At 40.2% G+C, this 23,862-nt stretch overlaps 2 protein-coding genes across 5 annotated transcripts in view; one reads left to right on the forward strand and one right to left on the reverse strand.

Annotated features, from left to right (window-relative positions):
* Positions 1 to 13,598: 13,598 nt before the first annotated feature.
* On the reverse strand, positions 13,599 to 20,049 carry LOC112541356 (uncharacterized). The gene is made up of 4 exons (XM_088134999.1): positions 20,019 to 20,049; positions 19,721 to 19,914; positions 18,837 to 18,938; positions 13,599 to 13,851 (listed from the first exon to the last, which is right to left on the reverse strand). The coding sequence occupies exons 1-4, from the start codon at positions 20,047 to 20,049 to the stop codon at positions 13,678 to 13,680; spliced, it is 501 nt and encodes a 166-aa protein (XP_087991125.1). The 3' UTR covers positions 13,599 to 13,677.
* Positions 19,018 to 23,862, forward strand: part of CACNA2D1 (calcium voltage-gated channel auxiliary subunit alpha2delta 1) — a 408,632-nt gene continuing 403,787 nt past the window's right edge. For 3 of the 4 annotated variants that reach the window (XR_015795109.1, XM_088134900.1, XM_088134902.1), the window contains exon 1: positions 19,019 to 20,193. Coding sequence is in view for 2 of the 4 variants with exons in the window: in XM_088134900.1 (XP_087991026.1) it covers positions 20,099 to 20,193 (95 nt within the window). In the remaining 2 variants the exon portion in view is untranslated. Of the gene's footprint in view, positions 20,194 to 23,862 lie in introns of all 4 variants that reach the window. The other variant, XM_088134901.1, reaches the window with a different exon arrangement.

Consider the following 23,862-nt stretch of genomic DNA (forward strand, 5'->3'; position numbering starts at 1 on the left):
AGTTTTCTTTTAATAGGCAAGTCAATTTATCATTTTCTGCCATATCCATCAGTTTTAATTCCTGATCTACTTTCAATTAGCCCTTTATTAATAAGGAGGCTTATTTTTTGGCTGAACAGTTCTCTGTTGAATCTCGTCTTCATCTCTCTGTGCTTCTTGGGGCTAAATGGGACTTCAGTCTAACCCTTGGTCATGTGGGCACCCAAAACACAGCATAACAGCTTCTGAGGGTCCTGTACTTCCTGGCTCCAAGTTACTGGAAGCCTGCTGCTCTTCCTAAAGCATTTGAAACTGGAGACCAGAGTGTCTTAAATCAATGACTCTGTCTATTAGAAAGGTATCAGTAAATAAATACAAAAGAGAGAGAAAGAGAGAGGGAGGTATCAGTAAACAGAATTCAAGGGAGCAACAGCCAGTGAATACTGAACAGGCTTTGGATCAACAATGCTGATACTTAACTATCAAAAAAAAAAAAGGGGGTGGAATTAAAACTAGATCAAAGAACAATGGATTGGAATAAATCACTGTGATTTTCAAAATTCCCTCTGGCTCTGTTTTAAAGTTGCACCCACTGCCTTTCCTTGGCTGCTGTGGTGTGAGCGAAGATGTGTCTTCTAACTTTCTAGCTCCTTTTCCATTAAGCCTGATACACTGAAGCAGCTGCTGTCCCATTTACAAAAACAAGTTCTTGCCGTAGTTCTTTCATTAGAAAAAGTCGCCGCTCAACCCACCTGTTGTCATGAGTTTGCATCCTTCCATGGAACGAAGCCAACACTGAAAGACAAATGCAGCTTGGTAGCGCACCAGAACAGTTGCTGTAAAGGAATAGTTTTAAAATAATAACAATAAGAATTTTAAGAATGTAGGCAACTGTAGGCATCATATAACTAGTACACGAAGATACATGCTGAAAGTTATTAGAAAAAGGATAGATGATAAATCAGCTGATATTATAATGCCGTTATACTATGATGCGACCACATATAGAATATTGTGTGCAGTTCTGGTAACCACATCTCAAGAGGGATATCATGGAGCTGGAGAAGATAGAAGAAAGGGCAAATAATTATCAGGGGGCGTGAACACCTTCTGTATGAAGACAGGATGTAGTGGTTCAGGTTGTTTAGCACAAAGAAAAGAAACTTACAAGGATATATGATTGATGTTTATAAAACTATGCATGGTAAAGAAACGATGAACAGAAAGAACCTTCTCTTCATTTCCCATAACACCAGAACTAAAGGCTACCCAATGACATTGAATAGTAGAAGACTGAAGACTGATGGGATGAAATGTTTCCTCCTCTAGCATGTCATCATCCTGTGGAATATGCTGCCATAAGAAGTGGTGTTGGCCTCCAGTTTAGATGGCTTCAAAAAGGGAGTAGACAAATTCCTGAAGGACAGGCCTATCACCAGCAGCCAGCTTTGATGACTACATTCTACCTCCAGGCATGGAAGGGAGGGTCCACCTCTACATACGAGAGGCAAGGAAAGAATGGAGAGGGGAATCACCTTGGGTTTCCTAAATGCATCTAGCAGACCACCATGTCAGATAAATAGAGGTAGTCCCCAGTTTAAGAACGAGTTCCATTCCCAAGGTCTGTCCTTAAATTGAATTTGTATGTAAGCCAGAACAGTATTGTTGTATAATAGTGTATAAGTAGCATTGTGTAATGAATTCAAACCATTGTGTACTGAACTCGAATCACTGTGTATTTAACTCGAATTTTGCTACAGTAGGCTCTGTTCTTAATGGGTCATCTGTAACCCAGGCGTTCTTAACCTGGGGACTTCCTCTATATCAGATAAATGAAAATAAGATTTTTATTAAGGAATTATTTATATAATGGAATTTTTGTTAGCTGCACAGAGTTACCTGAATGGATATGAATGTATAAATAAATACAAAGATATTGTTTCATTATCATCGGAAGATTGCTTAAAAATATCAGCTATGTTTCCTTCTATGTAAGAGTGCTAACTAAACAGATCTCAAAAGCTTTGCCTTTGGACCTGATTTCCTTACCTTTCACCCCAACCAGTCAGGAAGAAAAGCTCTATAACACTGTTCATGTAAGAGTAATTCAGTAATTACTGAATTACTCTTACATGAATTACACTCCCAGTACATGAATTACACTCCCAGTAATTCAGATATTTTGAATTACATGAATTACACTCCCAGTATATGAATTACACTCCCAGTAATTCAGATATTTTGAGAATTTTTTATGAAGCTTCTGCAAGACAAACCCCTGTTCAAGCCTTTGGAACTGGGCTCTGCTGTTTGCTTGAAGCTTCAACAGGATCTCCTGCCATGACTTTCTGTTCTTTTCAGGCACAATTTGCAAGTTTCAGGCTTTTCTTAGCAAAATTCCAGCAAGCTCTTCTTCCTTCAACTACCAGCTCCTCCGACAGACCCCCCCCCCAGCTGTCTCCGAGTTCCTCCTATTCCATTTTTAAGCAACGAGTCTTCCACTTAAGACTCATAAATAGGATAAATAACAACTGTTGTATGACCAGACCAGATGTCTAACCTACTTGGTTACACTGTAATCTCATTCAGAGTTTATTCACAGAATTCAATTTTACAAAATAAAGTAACATAAAAAAATGCAGGCTCAATGTACTGGCCTATGAAAGATTGCATGGACGGTGTCCAAGCAAGACAGAAGGTTGGTAGAGGAGGAGGAAAAATCTGAAACATATGATTATATCTTTTTATTTTTATTTTTATTTTATTATACGTTTGTTCTGTTTCTTTTTATTTTATTCTATGATATATTATAATATTATTATCGTACAGGCAACTGTGCCAATCGTACAATGTTATAGATCCAAACTGGAGTCTTCTTTCTAGCTTTTAGAGTAGTAAGGATAAGCCAAAGCTACTGTATTCTATACTGAGAAGGAATTCTATTCTTCCACTACATCCCCTTCTCCATTTTTAAATGGGGTTAGAACCTCATACTTGTAAACTAAGAAATTCTGGACTTAGTTGCTTTTTTATATATATTATTATTACGGCTTCAGGAAATGGTTTAGCAGGTGAGTTTCATACCTGAACTACTGAAGCACTTTGCTATATGGTTTTAAAGTAAAGTTGTTCATGGACTGTGTTTTTCCAATTTCCTACTTTAAATCCACACATGGTAACTTACTTGCAGGTGATAGTCCCACCATTCCGCAGGAAAAATTAGCTCTAACCACTCTACTCATTTTAATGGCCCACTCATGGTAAAGTCAGCTTGTCATTGCAAAGTCTCAAGTCACCTAAAATTACTGACCATGGAATGGGAAAACCAGATTAACCAATATCAAAGGCTGAGGTGGGTTCTTCAAAAAAGGAAAATAAGGCAGGAACCTTGTATTTGTTCCTAAAGTTAGCTTTGAGTAAATCTTGTTCTATATCTGCACATAGGTCATGCTTGTAATATTCATATTGTTAGATTATTATACAGTACTGTATTCCTCATATCTGGGTAGAACCCAGTCGGGCTCCATAAATCCTGTAAAACGAATGTCAAATGATATCTAGACCAGCTGCTGCCTTTTAGCAAATAAATCTTCTTGACTTTGATTTTGCAATTCTTTGGGGATTTTCCTTTCACAATTTGATTGATTATGTGCCATCAAGTTGTTTTTGACGCCTAGTGACCACATAGATGACAATCTGTCCCTAACCAGAACTTTCAGGTCTTCCAACAGTTCATCCATCGCCACTGAAACAGAGTCCATCCACCTTGCTGTTGATTGTCCTCTTCTTCTCTTTCCTTCCACCTTTTCCAGCATTAGAGCAACTAATGCAGAGAACTAGGTCTTTGCATAATGTGTCCAAAGTAGGATAATTTGAGCCTGTTTTGCAATTTAGGTTATGCTTATGTTTAGAAATGCATACATTGGACAAGAATGGTCCTGTTGATCCATGCAGTGTTCTGGGAATGTTTTGATCTCCTTCGAGTCTTATGAATCAGAGGCTGAAGAAGCAGACCAGAGAGACTATCAGCTTAAGGAGTCAGAATGGAGCAGAAGCCAAGTTAGATAATGAGGAACCAGATCCTGATACAGCATCAAGCCCAAAAAAACACCAGAGAGCAGAGAAGAGAGCAGCAATTCCTTCAATTAAGCCACATCAACAAGTGTGGCAAGCTCTAGGCTCTTTCCTCTTTGTTGCAAACATGTCTTCTACTTCAGACCTGTATTCCTCTGGCCTCCTGCTCCAAGTCCCACCTGCTCTTTGCCCTGTGTTCAGAGTCTTGGATTGGTTTGTGGAACTCTCTAGCTCTAGATCACTGTTTTTCAAACTTGGCTACTTTAAGATGGGTGGACTTCCAGAATTCCCTAGCCAAGTTTGAAAAAAACTGATCTAGATTTTTAGACTGCTTCAGGTTACTCTTGTGTCTCTGCTTCTGACTACCTTCTGCTATCAGCTTGCAAACCACTCAAGTGCAAGTTAGCTAAACCTTCTTTCAACTTACCAGGCCTTAAGTGATCTCTGTCAAAATATTTATCGCCATCTACTGCTAAAGATTTGAAAGGCAGCAATACAGATTGTTAGATTTGTCACTAACTGGCTGACTAACATTGCCCTCTAGTTGAGCTCATGTTTTGATGACCACATGGAAAGTCCATGGCATTTTCTTGACAACAGTATGGAATTGGTTTGCCCTTGTTGTTGCCTTCCAGTTTTTCTTTTTTAACTTATAAACTACCACCCTGAGATTCCCTGCTGGTTTCCCATGTAAGTACTGACCTTTCCTGATCTTGCTTAGCTTTGTGGAGATCAACTGAGGTGCCGCTCCCCGCTATGACTTGGCAGCTGAAGAATGGGATTAAATTTTTCTTCAATTAAATTGTGTTTTTAATGGTTGTAAAGTACCACAGCAGCAATTTGTCCACTCCCCTACAAAGAAGTTCTGCAACAAATAACAGTGAAATCTATGATAGCTATAAGCAGAGAGGGCAATGGCTTTAAGGAATGTGCTTCTTCCTGTACTCTCTGTTTTCAGGGGCCAGCCAGGAGTTGTGGTTGCATCTATAAACGTGAAACAATAAATCATTTCAAAAGCAATATTAGGGCTATGAGGCAGACCTAAAGCCAATAATGATGTACTCTCGCTTTTTATTATTGAGGTGGGAGTTATTTATAGAGGGTTACTTAATTTTTATATTTTTAATTTTCTCTCTTGGTAAATAATAACCTCTGAAATTTCAGAGATTTACAGTGATTGGCAAAAATAGTTCTCAAACAGATGTACTAGCTATATTTGAGATGAAATATTCCCGACCCGACTCCCTCAAGCCATACTGCTGTCTATTGTTGTTTTCAAGTCTCTCCCACACATTCAGGAGTCTATGACTGATCTATTTTTTACAATGTTATATTTTCCCCAGCTCACCTAGTCTGCTTGGCCGCCTGAGTTAGAGATGGTGTAAATTATGAACCTTATATGTATATGACATTTGTGATTATATATGTCACCACACGTGCACATACCTTTCAGGTTGAGCATCCAAGTACTCATCTGATCCAATCCCTTAGAAGGTAAGATCTTCTAAGAGGACATCACAATTTCATGTATAAACCAACAATGTCAGTGATGCTTCCCAGATAATTGTCAATAGTATTATTGGCCAAATTTGAATGTATTCCCTATATTACTCATGGGGCTTAATATATAAAAAAATATACCTCAAATGCATAAATGAAGAGCCGAAAATCATCCCCTTAGTTTCCTCTTTCATCACAAGGATCAAACTACAATCTTCATTTTAAATAGCTGAAACTCTGGATTTATTTATGACCTGAAGATAAATGAAGGTTTGGTATATTAAGCGGATGGCATAAATCGAAGAATGCCATCTTTACATCAGAAATGGGGAAATATTAAATATAAATTTTGTTTAAAGAAATGTAATTCCTCATTGTTATGTTGTCATAGGATTTAAAATATAAGTATGTCGTTGCTTCACGACTTTGTTCAGACATTAATTTATTAATGATTTATCCTCTCTAAAACCTTTTTGTTGCATCAGGTAGACTTGTGCCCTTATGGGGTAGTCACATTTATCTGGCACTGAATTCTTAGTGCCCCCAATCAAGAGCAGAATCAAGGGGATGAAAATGTTTTGTTTTTATAAGATGATCCAAATGCAAAGTACTGCTGAGGATGAGAATAAGGTCTTCCTTATTAGAGTACATATTTGGAAATTAGATTGCATCAAATTTAGAATGTTTAGAAGACAAGCTGGTGTTACTTAAAATGATGTTCTTACAAAGGATGATGATGATGATGATGATAATGATTTTCATGGACATCCACGAATATGGCAATTAAGAAGGATTTGGGACTTTTGTTTCAGATTCTTCCTGTCAGAACCTGCATCACCCAACTGTTGTTGTTTTCCATTGTATTGCATTCGTTGGGAGTTGGATTGATTTGTTTCTGCCACTTGTAAATAAGGAGGGGGGGGGGGTGGCTGTTAATGGTTGTAAGGGGAGTTGGGAAGCAGCTTAACCATATATGGGCAATTTAGACTGGCTTGATTGCTGGCCAGGCAGCTGGGCCCAAAGAACCAGGAAGAAGCTCGGGGAGGAAGGAGAGAGGTCAACAACAGGTGAAGAGGAGTCAGGACGCCAGGCAATAAGGGGAGGGGGGATAAATAGAGGGAGGTTTACCCAAGGCGTCAGTTTTAGCAATGTTCTGTTTACAAGCTACATGTACCTCTTAATAAAGAAATATTTATCTGACCCAAGCCTGGTTGTGTGAGAATGCTTCAGAACTGAGAGTTGGACATCGTGGACTTGACATTTCCAAACAAGGAAAAGTAAAACAGACTTTTTGATAGGTTTATGACACGTCAGGTCAACAATAGGAGTACTCTCATTTTTGAGATGAGTTTTTCTGCCTTGTCTTCTAGCTGGGGTAGAACACCACAAGTTGGGGAATGTCATCTGTCTGTTCATTTTAATCTATGTTCTAACAGAAGATAATTCAATCTGTTGAGATATTTAAGGAGATAAGGGCTATTAGATAATTAGGCTAGTTTGAGAAACCTGGCTGATACAGTGATTTAAAACAATGCCTGGATACACATGCCACTCTAAGTCAAATAGTAACAATGACAAGAATGATAGATAAATAATATTGCGGTTTAATAAACCAGAAAATAGATAATGCAAAAGTAACATAATCCCTTTGTTAATGCTTCAGACCTCCCTTTGTAGGAGCAAGTAAATAATCTGGGAGGCATCTTATGATGTTCAAAGCCAAGAATATACTTACACATATTCAAAGGAGCCAGGGTTGTTAACCATAACAGGATTTTTTTTTATGGCTTTGGGGAGGCACAGTTAACTACACTTTCCTGGTTGCAAAGTGACCTGCATCAATTAATATATAACCAATTCAGATCATGATTTATTGAACCAGAAGTGTTGACTTAATATGCTGGAATTCAGCCAGTGAGATTTTCTTAAAATAGGCTTGGAGTGGACTTTGATTATATGCCCATATGTCACCTACACCATTGGCTGGTTGCAGGTAAATGAGATGGAATTGAATGTAGAACAGACTGAGGCTGTGACAGTTGACAGTCAATGGGTTGTGTTGTGTGCTTCATCTGGATGTAGTCACACTCTCCCCAGCAATTCAGAACTAGAAATACAACAAACATTTGTGGGTTGAGGTACTTGAAAAAACACATATTAACAGTTTTGGAAAGAGTTCCCAAATAAAATAATGAACTTTCAACCAGTTGTAACTCTTCTGTGAATAAAAAGGAAGGCCAATGCTTCTCCAGTGCAGAAGATGCTGTTGTCACTGTTTTTGCAGGGAAAAGCTGTCATTCAGACTGCTGTATCTTATGCCCCATGGTGCAATTTCTTTAGAAAGGGAGAGTTAGGAGTAATAGCAAATAAAATACCACTTCCTGAAAGGATGTATTCTTCCCCCTGCTAAATTCCAGACATTTAGTTTCAAATAAATTTACTTCCACGTACAGTATTTGTGTGTGAAGGTCCTCTGTCAATTTCAAGTCCTTTTTTTGAATAACAGGTTGGACCCTGTTCTATCTCAGATGCTGCTTTACAGTGGCTATGACTTTTGAATGGAGATAGATATATCCATCTGCTTTCCTCTTATCAGGAAGCACCAGCTAAGCTCTTGAAGTCTCCCAAGAACTGAAACAGATTTTAGATAGACCCAACCAATGGCTAGCCTGCAAGGAATTTGGGAAATACACCTCTCTGAAAACAATATGTCTGAACTGCAGTTTGCAGTCATCTATAGTATCTTAGACATGAGATATCATTCATTCATTCATTCATTCATTCATTCATTCATTCATTCATTCATTCTTTCATTCATTCATTCATTCATTCATTCATTCATTCATTTATTTATTTTTCAGATTTGTATGCCGCCCATCTCCCCCAATGGGTGACTCTGGGCGGCTCACAATAATAATCATTCAACAATAATCCAACATTCAACAATAATCAATCAACAATCATTCATTTAGCCATGCTACCTAGTAAGAGTTCATGCATCTGCATCATATGCCATGTACAATTAATCTTTATAACAAAACTCTGCATTGATTACTCATCAAACATACATAGGCCAGATTATTAATGGCTCTCCTAGAAGTCATTTGGAGAAAAGAGTTCACCTAAGTGAATGACTGAATCATTTCTGCTTGTTTCTGGATGGGTTCAAGCTTTGATAAAGATATTCAATTTATTCTTCTTTTCTTAAATAACTAAGCTTCAGCCAAGGAGCCACAGTTACTCTCTTAAAAATACTCTGGACCCAATGGATTGCCTTCTTCCAATATCGTATCTTTTAAGATCAGCTGAGGAATCTTTGCATAGATTCCAGAAGATCTGACCTTCAAGTTCTTAGGATATGATGTATCAGTGATGGCTCTATTATGCATGATGAATCTCTGATGAGATATATTTCTTTACAACAAAATTCTAAGGCTTCTTTCCTAGCAAATATTATAATTGCAGCTTTGATGCTGACCTGCCAATACACCTTTCTACCTCAAAACAAATTTACACTTTTCTACTATTTCTGGTTCTGTAATCATGGGCATTTATGATTTTTTTAAAAAAAATACTTTTAATGTAGTTCTATGTTTGTTCTATTTTATTTGATAATTATTCATTACTATGGATATCTAAATTGGAAAAATAGTAACATGAATACAAAGTAGCACCAAATCCATAATAAGCAGACATTCAAGATGGTTTAGTCAAGGAAAATAGGTCATACTTGAGCAAATTTCAGCTGCAGCCTCCATTAAATAATGTAAGCCTTTTCTTTATCTTCCTCTTGCTAACCATTATTCTCATATTCATTGCTTTTATATTCTTCATTTTTCCTCTCTTCTCATAGATGCTTTGAGCACTTGCTTGAGTAGAACAAGGGGAAAGGAAATGAATAAAAAAGAATTTTCCCTATCATTTTAACCCTCATAATTCAGTTGTGTATCATTACAACTAAGGGCTTGATTGATGGAACCTATCTCTAATTGCTTTATGAGTGAACCATCTGATAAAGTTTATTTGAACGTTCCTTCACATCACTTTTTGAATAGAAATTGTTGGCTTATTTTTGGCTGGGTTACTCTTTTCTTTATGTACTCATTCTTTTCCTTCCTAATTTTCATTTGGGTCATCTCCTGACTTCTTCATTCTCCCTCCTCTTTTCTCCCAGCTTGTTCCTTTGACATGTGTTAATGAGTGGACCTGGAAGCTTTCAAAACTGAATCAAAGGAAAGGTGAGAAGGCCAAGAAAAGCCAACGAAAAAACAACTGAGAAGGAAGGAAAACAAACAGCTGAGAATTATGGTTGCATCTAAATCACTGTGCAAGACAATGACTAGCCCTGAACTTGGGCACAATTTATTTATGCCACCCAAGAAGCTAAGTTGCATGAAGCTGATAGAATACGGAAAATTGTAAAGAGAAACTTCTCCCCTACCCGTCCAATCAGACTTGATGAAAAGCATGGATAAATTAACAGAGACAGCATTGTTCTTAAAAGGAAGAATCCTTGTTGAAAGCATGCGCTTGAGTGCAGCTTGTTGGAAATCAGAGATAGACTCTAGAAAAGGATAACCAATATTATATATCAGACAGACACATTTGTGCTGGCTGAAGCTGAAAGGAATGGTGAGTTATGCCCAGAAAATTCTCGGGAGAGGGGGGACTTCTCTCAGACAAAAGATAGCTTCCCCTATTACTGACCACACTGAAATACATTTTCAGAAGTGGTCAACAGTCACTGGGGTAACAATTGCAGGGTGGAGAAGTCAAGTCTTGAATGCCTTTTTGTGGCCCCTGGAACCTCCTTCCTTCAAAAATGAACAATTCAGTTTCAATTTTCTATTCTTTTGAGACATATAATTATAGTATAAGCCCTAAACATTACTTGACCACCGTGGCTTATATTCCTACCTGTCATAGCCCTTGAGAAAGAAGGTTCTTGGGGATTATTTGAAATGTGGGTCTTGTTCTGTTCCTTTTAAACCTTATTCCATCCTCTTTGTCAAAAACCCTACGTTTAGTGCCTATATCCATTTTCAAATCACAATTAGAAAAAAAAAGAAAACATAATCTGGAAGGGATTGTAAGTACCAGTGAACTATTGATGGCAAATCCACAGGTTAGACTGTAGGCCCGGATTCCAAATAATGAAATATAGGTGAATCAAGTAATTTGGGGTAATATCAATATATACTTTTAAGTAGCTGCTAGCTAAAAAAGATTTTAAAAGGTAGTGTCTGCACCATTGCACAAAACCTCATAATGGTATCTGCTGTCTGAAAAGGTTTTTAGTCGTTGCTTTAACTGGTTTATTTGATTATATAATTAAATATATATTCTCAAGTCATTAGCAGATGTTTAGAGCTACATCTTCTCATCATCTAACATTCTACCTTCCTTGAAACTTTGTAGTGCAAAAAATGTTCTGAGAGATAGCTGTCCTAGAAAGAAGACAATCTTTTTATTTCTAACGTAAGTATGTTGAGAATTGTTTGCTTAATAAAAATGCTTTCTAAAAAGAAGCTGATTCTAATAGCATGGTTTTTTTTTTAAATGAATGCTTTATGGCTTATCCTAAAGTAAGAAATATTAAAGCTATTTTATTAGTAGCTGAACAAAACGTGAAACTGCCTTGTAGTTATAGCTTACATGAAAAATAAGGGCCTATTGATATAGCCATGTTAGCTAGAACAAGATTATAGTTGAGACAAACAACATAGAAATCTGACATTTTCTGCAACATGATAGCATTCCTTGTGATATTGTACGGTCTGTGAGTAGAGGGGAAGTGTATAACCTTGTGAATAGGCTAGTGAACTAGCTATAATCACAAATCCAACAAATTTTTAAAATGAATTTCTGTGTCAAAGAGGAGCTTCTTTGACTTACACCTGACTTTTACACTAACTGAAATGTTTATTTTAAAATAATTGGAATTTCATGTAATTATTTTCTAAGAATGTCTAGCAAGAGCACATCTAAATTATGCCTGACATTAAGGTGGGACATCGTTTTCTAATGTAATTGCAACACTTTAAATCTATTGATTTTGTAATTTGAGGAAGACTTGTTATGGATGTTACAAAGCTTAGTCTTTAATTACATAGCCCTGAATTAGATGATAAATGTTGACTTTGACAAGCCAATGCTTAACATGATTATCTAAACCAGTTTGCAATTGATATTTAGTTAGCTGAATTTGGAATGTATAGGCATATATATAGTTTGCCATGCCTTGTACAAATCTTATTCTCAGTTCCAATGCAAAGTTTGGAACAACAAAGACTGTGTAGTATTGGAAATGGGTATCCATAATGATTGACATGTTTCCTGGAATAATGAACATATAAATATGCACTGTATTTATACTGTGCATGTAAATCAGAAAGAAGCAGAATTTTTGCTAGGGACCAACCATTATAGCTGACTTTTATAAAGATTTGCAAGACTCTGGATACCCCCTCATTATTTTTAAAATGGGTATAATAATCTTGTCCAAAGCAAGGAATATTATAGTATTGTTGTATGCCGTCTAGTACAACATGGTAAATATGATCTGTTTAGTGTGTCTTCAGGTTTGAAAATTTAACTCGCTTATTGCTGCAAAATTAACTTGCTTATTGCTGCAAAATCCTTAACTGGGGATGTGAGAAATTGATTCTAGAACCTGCGTATATAAAATACAAAGTCGATCACATAACTGCGGCTACTATATAATAAGTGATGCTTTTAAGCACTTAAGAATGGAAATTTATGGGTTAGAGAGAGAGGAACTCTGATTACAAGTCTGAGCTGGCATCATGGAAGCCTTTTTATGACATGGCTTACATGGCTTATAATGCATTATGGATGCTGCAGGCTGAAAGTCCTTCTATATATTTATCTTGACTTTACTTTTCGCTGGACAGAATCCAAGGTTAGCTTAGGGCAAGGTCACAGCCCTTATGAATCAGAATATGAGCACCATCAACGGTTGGTGCACTCTTGGTTATTAATGCATTCTCTCTGGTTTTGTCTTTGAGGAATGGGCTGTGCTACCAAATTCTTGGAGCGAAAACAGGCTTCCTGGATGGAGCGGAGGGTGGAACCAAGCAATATCTTGGCAGGTGATGGGACAGGTGAGAACCTGTCAGATCATGGCTGATATTTTGTAGATTCTAACACTAGTTACTTTTTAAGACAAACTTTATTGGCTGGATAGGCAGAGAACCAAATGTTCTCTTGAGGTAGAATTGTGGGAAAGAGACTGAAAAATGTGCTTTTTCTGATCTCTGGTTAAAATCTCAATGCTCTAAGGTTTCAACTCTTGGATTAAATGCCACACTTACATAAACTTAGCCCTATAAAATCTGAATGGGACATATCTGAGTATATAAAATATGGGCTGAGCTAATAAGCCCAGTGAATAAATTCACAGGGACACTTCATATCCTAATGTGAAGTCAATTTTATCAGTGATACTACTGCTATACACAGATGCACGCATACATATTTTATTAGGCAGTGGTTCCCATGTTGTTTGGTTGGAACAGCAGTAGCTCACAAGATGGAAACTTCTGAAGAGTATTTAAAATTATCAAATGTAGTACTTAAAAAAAAAAAGACAATTATGAACTGTTGACCCAGAATCTGAATATTTATTAGAGGCTGGGTCATAGACTTCTGCTGCACCTTTTATCAATGAGAGGAACAATTCTGGAAACAAAACCAGAAGTTTTCCAAACTGATCTAGAAAGTAGACAGAGAAAATGGATTAAGAGGTCCTCCTCCAAGGTCTTTTTTTTTTCTCAGTCCCCGCTCCCCCTCAAGTATACTTGGTTTTAGAAATCATGTTGGATGCACAAACTAAGTTCCCAAGCTTTGTTTAGTTCCTGCCTGTCTTGTCTTATTCAATTTTATTTTAACAGGGGGGAAAAGATGGAAAGGTTTTGTTCTACAAGGAGACCTCAAGGATTTGACAGACAAAAACAGACAAAAGACATTCAGTTAGAAGAAAAAGTATCTGTCTTTACAATAGAATAAAATGCAGTCAGTGACAAACAGTCAAAGGTTCAGAGGTTTTACTTGGAAACAAAATTCAAAATTTATTTTGGGTTTACTAGATGCCATCAGGTTCTCTTAAGAAATGAGAAAGGCTCCGTTGGATAGTTCTAACTTCTGACAAACACACTGCCAAAATTTGATGCCGTGAAGCTCCAAAAGCTGTGATAAAGGGCCCCAAAGTTGCATGTATCCTGGGTTCACACGTTGCTTCCTCTTGTAATAGAGCATGCCTTCAAATAAGGAATTGCCCTATGTAAAGAAGAGCAGAAATACTCCATAAAAACCACTAAGCATCATGCCTAGTTACAACAGATTATTGTTTAATCTTGTACTGCACTTGAAATCATTCAATGACTCCTCAGAGGAAGGGGCTTGGAGGAGGACATAACAGAAGTAGTGGATAGGAATGGGCAGTCACAATCACAACTGTAAACTTCTCTTGCATAACTAGCTGGCTTATTTTTGGCATATCTCTTTGTTTGGATGTGTTTGCCAAAAAATTAACTAGCATATCAGGGCATCCTTTCTTCTCCTAAATCAGAAGAGTTTAGAGGACCCCATGTTGTTACCAATAGTACATATTCATTCTTACGAGTATTCCAGGGACAATGTTGTGGGCCATCTATTGACCTTAGTGTAACATCTTCCCTTCCCCTGTGGCTTCCTTTATTGTTAAGATAGTGGAAATGTGTGGAAAAGATGGGACAGGTTGCCTACAGGACTATCTCCTTTTATGTGTATAATCTTCATATGAACTTCTTCTCTAGATGGTGCCTGCCCAATAAGGTAAGGTAGGTTGTTACGAGCTTTCATCCTTAGTGGTACCCTGACTGAAGTCCACTTGCAATGCAGTTAATATGTATAGCTCAAGCTGGCATGTTGTATTGTGAAGTTCTAGGAGCTTGGCTTTGGGGTAATGTAAACCGTACAGGGGTTTGGGAGATGTGCAGTTCATTGATGCAGGAGTAATATATTGTTTTTGCTTCCCTGCTCTGCACATCCTTGGTTGGGCTGATCTTCCAGGCAGATTTGACTGATAAGATGGTGGTTCGGTCTTATCTATGATTGGTTGCTTCCTGTATGATCCATGGTGTTGATAACTGGGTGATGGAATGGCTCACGGGGGGAGGGGGGCAGGGTTCTTTCCCTGTTTATGTTGTTGGATGGGTTGATGTGGACCTTTTGATAAAATGGCACGTTGTCTGTTGCATCTGAATCTGTTCCAAGTCATGCGGGGCTTTTATTTAAGTTCTTCAGATGTTATCACCTTATGTGCAAAAGGACTCAGCTCCTTTTGTGTGCTGTTAGGTTGTTACTGCTATGGATTGGGGGGACTATTTTCCATTGGACTTAGGTTTCTAGTGGGCTGTTACTCGTTCTGATAATGATGGTCTCTAGAAAGAGTTGTCTCTTATTTTAGTCTTCTTCCATGAAAGTAAGGTTCCATCAAACATGTGGCTGATTAAGTCATATGTTTTCTGCTGGTTGGTTTATGACAAAGGTATCACCTGTATACCCTATCTATATTCTGGGCTGAATTAGTGGGAGGACTGTGCTGGGAAAATTATGATGGGGAATTTTCAGCTTTGTTTGCACCCTTTGGTTATTCCACCTTTAACTCTAACAGAAGCAGAATAACAATGGAAAGTAGGACACCAGGTGATCCCTCCCCTATTGTGCACCATGCAAAAAACAATTCAGTAGACGGGGATGATAGATCCAACAGACTATAATTTCTAGTCATCGCATTACTGCTTTTGTGACGAGTCCTGAAATAGGGTATTCCACTGGGATCCCTTAGATTGGTTCATAGATTGGGCCATCACACAGAAAGGACATGGTAAGGCCTAGATCCACAAGTTCCATAGGTTTTGGCTATTTCAGTTTTTGTGTGTTCAGGTATTCAGTGTCCCATCATAGCACTATACAGTGGTACCTCTACTTACAAACGCCCCTACTTACGAAATTTTCAAGATACGATCAGCTCCGGCCCAAAAATTTACCTCTACTTACAAACTCGCCTCGACTTATGAGCCATTTTCCGCCCATGCCACGTGGTCCGTGGCCATTTCCCGCCCGTTCCACGTGGTCTGCGGCCATTTTCCGCCCGTTCCACGTGGCCCGTGGCCATTTTTCCGCCCGTTCCACGTGGTCCGCGGCCGTTTTTCTGCCCGACACATGGTCTGCGGCCATTTTTTCCGCCCTGCCACGTGGTCAGCGGCTGTTTTTCCGCCCCTGACGTGTGGTCCGCGGACGCCGGAACGGATTAACGGTAATTACATTGAACCTTATGGGAAAATTTACTTTGACTTGCGACCACCTCGACTTGCGATCAGAGTCACGGAACGGATTAAGTTCGTAAGTAGAGGTACCACTGTAATTATTTCTTCGTTTTGGATCATGTAAAGACAGCAACGCCACTGAAGGATATCATGATTTTGTCCTCCTCTGTTGTTAAATATTTTATTTTTTCATGGCATTGTAGTGGTGAACTGCTGGATTGACCCTCACTTCCCAGAGAAGCTCAGCTGGGGCCTGCATTATAGTTCTTTTCATATCACATGGATGATTTCTTCCTTATCCTTGCAGCGTTTTCAGAAATCACTGCAAAGCTTTCTTATACACCATTTTATCGTTGTGCTTCTTTATATTGTGTTTGTTTCTACAATCATGCCTATATTGTGCTGTCTTCTATGTTGCTTTTACAATTTTATGTATCATCTATGTTTACAAAGTTTATTAAAGGCAACGAGGAACACGTAGACAATTCCATCCCGCATAGTATACAATATTCCATCTGCTTTTAAAACTGATGTGTACATTTCTCAGATATGTGCAAATCTTCTTTAGCTTGTCTTCTTTAGGTCTGCTGAACCCCTTTCCCCTCCACCTGATGATGTGGGGGGGAGAAGAATATCTGATTGGGGGGGCTATTGTAGCTGGCACAGATGCTTTTCTCTGTGAGCCATTTTAAGTCAAACAAATATGCGTCTCCTAGCACCTTATCAGTATGGGCTCAGAACATTGTGGAACACACTGTAATGTTTCAATTCACATGGGGCTTTTATTTAAGTTCTTCAGATTTTATCAACATATGTGCAAGCAAATGAATGTAAGCCAAGACAGATATATATGAGAATATAAACTAAGCTAGTAGTAATGAACATAGTTAAAAAATATTGCCTGAAGAGTTATGAACAATAATTAGCATTGTTCTCATTTCCAATCCTCAGTTGGTCTCCTGTATAGGAGAGGAAGCTGAATCTTCTCTTCTAGATCTTAAAAATTATGTGCAACGTTGTTTTGGTCACGAGGCATCCTTACCAAGTGTATCAAGTAAAGGATTTATGCCAAATATTTTCAATTAGCAATGGCAGAGTCATTTTTACCCATCACTTTCTATAAAGACATAGATACATATCCACCATGCTATTCTTTTTCAGGGGAAAGCAGTGTTATGTAGAACACAGAGGAGTAAGAAATAGCAAACCAAGGATGAGATAAGAAAACTTAGCTAAGCATGTAGAAGAAAGATGGGACATAAATCTTACAAACAAGCGCACCTACTTTGAACCAACACCACTTCCTACTATTTCTCTACACCATTATATCTTTGTAAACCATCCTTGCTTCCATGAGATTATACATGACTTCATACACACTGTTCTTTAAACTAGCTTCTCTCGTTTTAGGATCTGATCAGCACCATTCAACCACAACCTTCTCAATTTCCCCCTTTCTTACAACCCCTTTACTTGTCCTTCATATATTTATTTTGTAATTTGACCCTGACTCATCCTCTCTACATGACCAGATCCCTTCACCTTACTTCCTTCATACTGGCCCTTAGTTTTGTATTCAGTCCATATTCATTCAGCACCCATTCATTCTTGATTTGATCTCTTCTTCTTAAGTATCCCATTTGCACTGAGTTCAACTTCTTTTTATATCTCTCCTGATACACTCAACCCCTACTTCCATTTAGCAATCCTGTTACATTATTTCCACTTTTTTAGACAAATAATAATTCCTCTCAACAGACCACGTATTTCTCATCACCTTTCTCCCAGCATTTGCAATATTAACATTTCTCCATCCTTTTTCTCATATGTAGGAAAAAGGATGGAGGAAATGAAATGCACAAATTCATCTACCTGCTCTAGTTTTTTGCTATTTCTACATAACTTGCAAGCATTCATTCCAATTTCAAGACTGGTCTGTGAGCCATCATCACATCTGCACTAGTTGTTCCAGAATTGTTTTGGAGTTGGGCAGCCTCTAAATTTAATGAAAGAAATTTAAAAAACTGTATAATCTGACTAACATTTGCTGGAAACCATTTGCATACAGAAGTACATGTACATTCAAGCTAGGAACCAACACCCTTCTAACAGCGTTACAAGCATTCCTTATGCATTTATCTATAATACAGTAAACTATCAAGGTAATATCCTTGCTAAGTGCCCAGTCATTTGTCAAAACTTCCATGTAAGTTGTACTTCCATCACATTACCACTTTTATTACATTCAGCAACCAACTTTCATCTTCATCTTCTTGCAAAAGATTCTGCAATTCAAATCTATTCCCTATTCCCATCAGCAAACCTTCATACGCTTCTCCGTTATTTCTTCCCCATTCTGTGCTGTCAGGGGTAGTGTGATCTCTGGGTGGTTTAGGAGTAAAGGTATTCATAAAGAAGCCAAACAAATAATAAAAGGCTATTTGTCACTGCAAGAAAACTCGCTGAAAAGAAAAAGGGACTATTTCAAAACATCACTAAGGGCAGATGGATGTTACAATGTCAGACTTAGGTGGAAAAAAGGTTCCAGCGAGGCACAGAGAGGCTCCTTGATGAATTCCACCCATCAGGGAGACTGGAGCTTTGCCTCCTTGTAAGTGGCAAAGCCTGTTCAGTTTCCAGGATTCTGTATCCTAACCCCTTGTTTCTTGCTACTGAACTTGGCTAACGAAACTTGGTATGAATCTTGCTTCCTGGGTTGTGCTCTGCGCATTGTTCAACAAGAGCATCACCCCAGGAAGGAGTTCTGCTGACACGAAAGACTTTTCTGGCTCGCAGGGATGCGACAAGCGCAGCTTTCTCCCCTCCTTGCCCATCCATATTGTATCATGATTTGCCAGTTGCAAGGAGGCCAAACTGCAAGACCTCCTAACAGGGAAAGCCATAGGCAAGGAAGGGAAGAATCATTCTCCTTTCCCAGGGAAAACTGCCTACCGGCACCCCACTCCTGTCCAAGGAGAGGGACAGAGTTGGTGGCCAGGAGCTGGCCAGGTCAGCAGGCCTGGCATCCTCGGTTTGGAGGGTCTCTCCTGTTGCCTGTGAGAGAAGACAAACACGCGGGTGAGCACGACCCTTCCGACGCAATATTCCAGCAACGCTGTCGGCCTGAGCGCCTTGCAGGGGCTGGACACCCCGGTCCCCCGGAAACTGTACTGGGAAACGGGGACGCTCGACCGCCCCTCCGTCCGGGCGTCCCGTTTCCCAAGGTGTCCATTCCCGGGCATCGTGTGAACCGGCCGCCCGGCCAAGTCACGTGCAGGACCGGCGAGGACCGGGGGAAGGGGAGTCGCTCCCTTCGCCCCGAGGATTCCTCAGCCCAGGGGCCCGCGCCGAAGGGGAGGAAGAGGAGGGAGGGCTTTTGCGCGGTGGAGCGCGGCTGCTTGGAGAGGGGGCGCAGTCGGGGAGGCTGGCCAGCTCCGTCCGGCGCGGGTCGCCTTCCAAGTCCCCGGAGGGAGACGGTGACGCGGGAGCGGTGGGGAGGCGGGAGGCGGCTTGACGCCAACTTTGGGAGTTTCCATGGATTCCCTTGTATGGCGAAGCGTGTCCCCGCAGGAGGCGGCGGCGGCGGCGGCGGCGGGGGCGGCTCGGTTCCCCAGTGGGCTGAGACGACTTTCTCGGCGAGATCCTCCTCGCTCTTCCAATCCGCGGGAAGCCGAGACGGAAATCTCCCCCCTCCAACTCGCTCGCTCGCCCGCCCCACCCCTCCTCCTCCTCCTCCTCCTCCTCCCCCTGCCCCCCCTCTCGCTCCGAACCCGGGAATAAATCAGGAAAGGCACAGCGCGGCCCCCGCCGCCCCCCGCGCGCGCGCCAAGACGCACCCGAGCCAGCCTGCTCCGTTCCCCAAGTCGCCCTGATGGCGGCGGATCCCAGGAAGAGCCGGAGGAGCCGCTGTCGGAGCAGCTGATCCGCTCGCTCGGTTCCGCTCCCCTTCCCCCCCTCCGCCCACAGCCCTTGCTCGCTTTCGCCTCTTCTCCCAGCCGCCCCGCCGCCTGCTTTTGCCAGCTGCCGAGAGCTTCGCGGAGAGACCGGGAGCGCGGCTCGCGGCGTCTCCTCGGCTCGCCTTCCCCGGCCGGGCTTGCTCTCCGCCGCTTGTCTTTCTCGCCCCGCCGGGTCAACTTTCTCCTCCCTGCCCCGTCCTTTCCCCCATCACTTGTGGCCCCGGGTGGGGGTGGGGGCACCGCTCTTCGATCAGGAAGATGGCTGCGAGCTGGTGGTTCTTCTTCAGCCTGACACTTTGCCAGTCTTTGGTGATCAACCTCTCCGCGGAAGGGCCCTTCCCTTCGGCCACCACGTAAGTCCCGCCTGAGTCCGGCTGGAGGCGGGTGGGGGGAGACCGAGGGGCTTGGGCGGGAAGGCAACCCGGGAAGCCGGGGAGTTCGTGGCTGGGAAAGGGCAGAGGAAGCGGCGGCGGCGGGCCACGGGGAGGCGGAGAGGGACTGGCAAAGCCCGCCGGGTCGAGAGCAGGTCACAGGTCGGGGACGGATGGGCGGCCGGCGACCCTGGTCCGTGCCTGGGGGCCGGTAGCGATCAAAAGGAGAACATCGGGCAGATGAGATCGAAAAGGGTCCTGGTGGGAGCCCTCCTGCACTTCGGCGTCTCAGGACCATCCCTAAATAGCATCTCTCCGCTGCCCGGCCGTTTCAGCTGCGCGGAGAGGAAAGTTTCTAGTTACATTCCCAGCCCTCTGACTCCAAGGGCTATTTTAGCCCAGCAGATGCCCAGACTGAAAACGTTGCAAAAGCGAAGGGGACATCGGGGCTTAATCTCCCCCCTCCCGGCCCCTGAACTGGCCCTGAAGAATCCTTTCCCGAAGTCACAGCTCTAACTTAGTTTCTGATGCTAGCCTCTGCCCATTGCAACCGGATAATTTCCCAGTGTACAGCATGAATGTTTTGACAGGTCCTGGGCTTGTTTTAGTCCTCTGCTTTTGAATGCATCTACGCATGTGCAAAATCAGAGCTCTGGTAAGGTCTCCCCCCCCCCCCCCCTTAAAAAGCTATATAAGGGAGCTTGGCATCTTAAATGCAACAGTCCCTTATTTTGTTAGGCAGTGCCACGAAGCGTCCGAAAAGCTTGCCCATTCGGCCCTGTTTTGCGTGAATTCCAGGCTAGCCTCTTTGAAAACAGCCCACCGTTTTTCCTCGAAAACTTGCCCAGAACAGATCGAAATTCACAGTCAAGAAAGGAACGCAGAGAAATATTTGAATCTGGTCAGGGACTGTGATTTAAAGGATCAAATTGAGTTTATTTCCTTGGTTATTGTAGAAGGATTTCAGTCTCTTTTTTCTTTTTCTTTTTTTTTAAAAATAGGGACAATTCTCATTAAGCATCTTTAATAGTTATCATCACTTGAACTCATCTTCCACGGGGCTAGACCACATGCACACTGATCAGAGCTTATTTAGCAGAATCTAAGATATTTAAAGTTTATGGCACAGGTTGACAGTTCATTGCCTAACCAGATCCCGTTCTCTCTGTCACTTTCTGCAGGCTTCAGTGGATTACTTTGAGAGCTAGAAAGAGAAAGTTAAAACAGAATTGCATTAGGAATGTCTTGCCTTTTTCAAGTGGTTAAAGGAAGCCCTGGGTTGTACTGCCATCACCATATTTTCTTAAATACTTGATTCTTTGTCCATTTGGAGGAATGCAGTAACTCCCTCAAATTATAGTAAATTTAAAGCCCAACATTTGCCTAGCAAGGCAAGAGGATTGGTGCTTCATTTGAAGCACCCTGTCAATCACTAAAATAAACTGGGCATCCATCAGAAATGCATGCATCTTGCAAAGAGTAAGGAAGTGTCTAAGTGGGACTAAAGAATATAATTTATCTGGCCACTATTTTTATGACTAGAAGTATCAGTAATGGAAGTAAGAATAAAAGACTAATTTAGGATAAGCTACTTTAAGATAGGGAGCAAGGAATGAGGTACGCTGCAAATAAATAGGTTTCCTGTACAATGTCTTTAGACCTTTACTTCTTTGAACAGCTGATCAGCTGATGATTGATAACATAAAGTATTCTTTTATAAGGCTACTCTGAAATGAAATTGCTTCATTTTACAAGACAAGCACATGAGAATTCAGTCTGGAAATAAGCCATCAGGATAGCTGAAGGATATGTGTGTGTGTGTGTGTATAAAGAAGACACAATAATCGAGTTGCTGTTAGGTCTGCTTACTTAGGTGATAATAGCTAGCTTAATTTTAGAGCCTTTTCTTTACAAAATGGAAATGCAGACAGTCAAATTCAGGATGCCTACCAAATAAATAATTAAATGCCGGCCTTGAAATACAAAAAATTTGCAGCTACTGTGTTTGCCTGATTGAAATTGGATATGTGACTGTGATATGGCCAGTTTCAAATAATATTTACTGAAACTGAATATGAACATATAGCCACAAATATACATAAGCCCACAAACAACTGGATTTAAAAAAAAATGAAAAAGACATTTAATGAATTCAGGGTTTGCAGTAATATACAATTTATAATCCCTCCTGAATAACCAGGTCTAAATATTTGATAATAAAAAAAATCTCTGCCTTATTTATTTGGCTAGTCATTTTAAAAAGATTGCTGAATGATTTCAAAGGTGCATTCAGACACATTTTTAAGCACAGAATGTTTTGTCAACACCCATTTAATTAAAATTGCTGGAATGTATCTGCTTTGGTGGTAATTTGTCAACGGATGTGATTTATCATTTTTTAATATGAATTGGTGGCATTTTTAGCAGCCTACCATTTTAATGTTTGCAGTGTATTTGCATAATATATAGCCAACTTCATATAGTGTCAACTTGTGTGATTGCTTGAGTGACATGCCAGCTAAACTTTCAGATGCTACATTTATAGTTGTATCAGAATGTTCCGTTGCACGTCCTTAAATGCATGTAGAAAAGAAAACACTAGTGATGTACAGAATTTTTTAAAGGATTTTAAATGAGAAGGAATATATTATTATACTAATTTCTGAAGGACATTTTGCTCTTTTTTATGCTTCATGGTTTTAAAACAAAAGCTTCTTATTTCAGAGTATTAATTAGAATGCTTTGTCTAGGGAAGAATTTTTATATATGTGGGTTACCTGACTTCAGGTCTAAAACACTTGCGTTTCATTGATATCTTGCAAATGTATGCTTGTTTGTTAAATCTAATGTCATAGATTTAGTGTAATTTTTCATAGCTTACATACTGTATATGAAGAACTGATTTGGAGAAGGGCATGAAACGTATCTCGTTGCTTTAATGTTCAAGATCCAGTGTAAATAAATAAAATTTAAAATGCCTGTTTTTCAAAAGAAAAACACCAGTCTCATGCCTTCGCCATTAATAAATAATGAACAGAATCACAGCCTTGAAATCATTTTATTATTTACAAGATTTTTACACTCAGTTTGCTTCGTTTGGATTAGTTAGCTGATCATGGAACAGAAGGTGTTTAAAGAATCTCCTTTCTAGGGGCTTTCAATGGAAAAGAGGGTAAATATCTGATCCAGCTTGATGTTGGGGATAAATGCAGGTGATTTGTATAAATACATGCAGAATGCTGTGCTGTTAAAGCCTACCACTTAATGGCTTTATTCAGAAGTAAATATTACTGAGTTAAGATCCTCCTTAGGGTAGGTAAGACTGAGTGGCTAATTTTATGTCCTATGTATAACTTTCAGATCCTGTTGCTATGCAATGTTGAATAGCAACCTATTCCCAATCTAAAATATTTCAGTGACTTTAAAATGGTCTTTCCTAGACCATTCATCGTGCCCTTAGTAACACATTCCTTGGGTTGTCTAGAAGGCACCGCTCTCACTGGAACCCTTATTCAGAGAGAAGAGCCTCACGTAAATTCAAAGAAAGAGAGGATTCAGATGGGGACATTTGTTTTCAGCCAGATGCTGAACCATGAGTTACTGTACCAACTTCCTCTTCCTTAGTAGCCTGGGCTATGTGCTGTTTGTTCA

The sequence above is a fragment of the Python bivittatus genome, unplaced genomic scaffold (assembly GCF_059951505.1).
Source record: "Python bivittatus isolate LINGU-HERP-01145 unplaced genomic scaffold, Pbiv_v1 ctg000120_np1212, whole genome shotgun sequence".
Taxonomy (NCBI): Eukaryota; Metazoa; Chordata; class Lepidosauria; order Squamata; family Pythonidae; genus Python; species Python bivittatus.

What these genes read in the sequence shown, in the direction of transcription:
- LOC112541356 (XM_088134999.1), bottom strand. Translation starts at nt 20,049, where the DNA reads ATGGGGGAAAGGACGGGGCAGGGAGGAGAAA. An exon ending in GACGGGGCAGGGAGGAGAAA is followed by an intron (nt 19,915 to 20,018) that starts GTTGACCCGGCG and finishes CTCTCCGCGAAG; the next exon opens with CTCTCGGCAGCTGGCAAAAG. An exon ending in AACGGAGCAGGCTGGCTCGG is followed by an intron (nt 18,939 to 19,720) that starts GTGCGTCTTGGC and finishes CTTCTCTCACAG; the next exon opens with GCAACAGGAGAGACCCTCCA.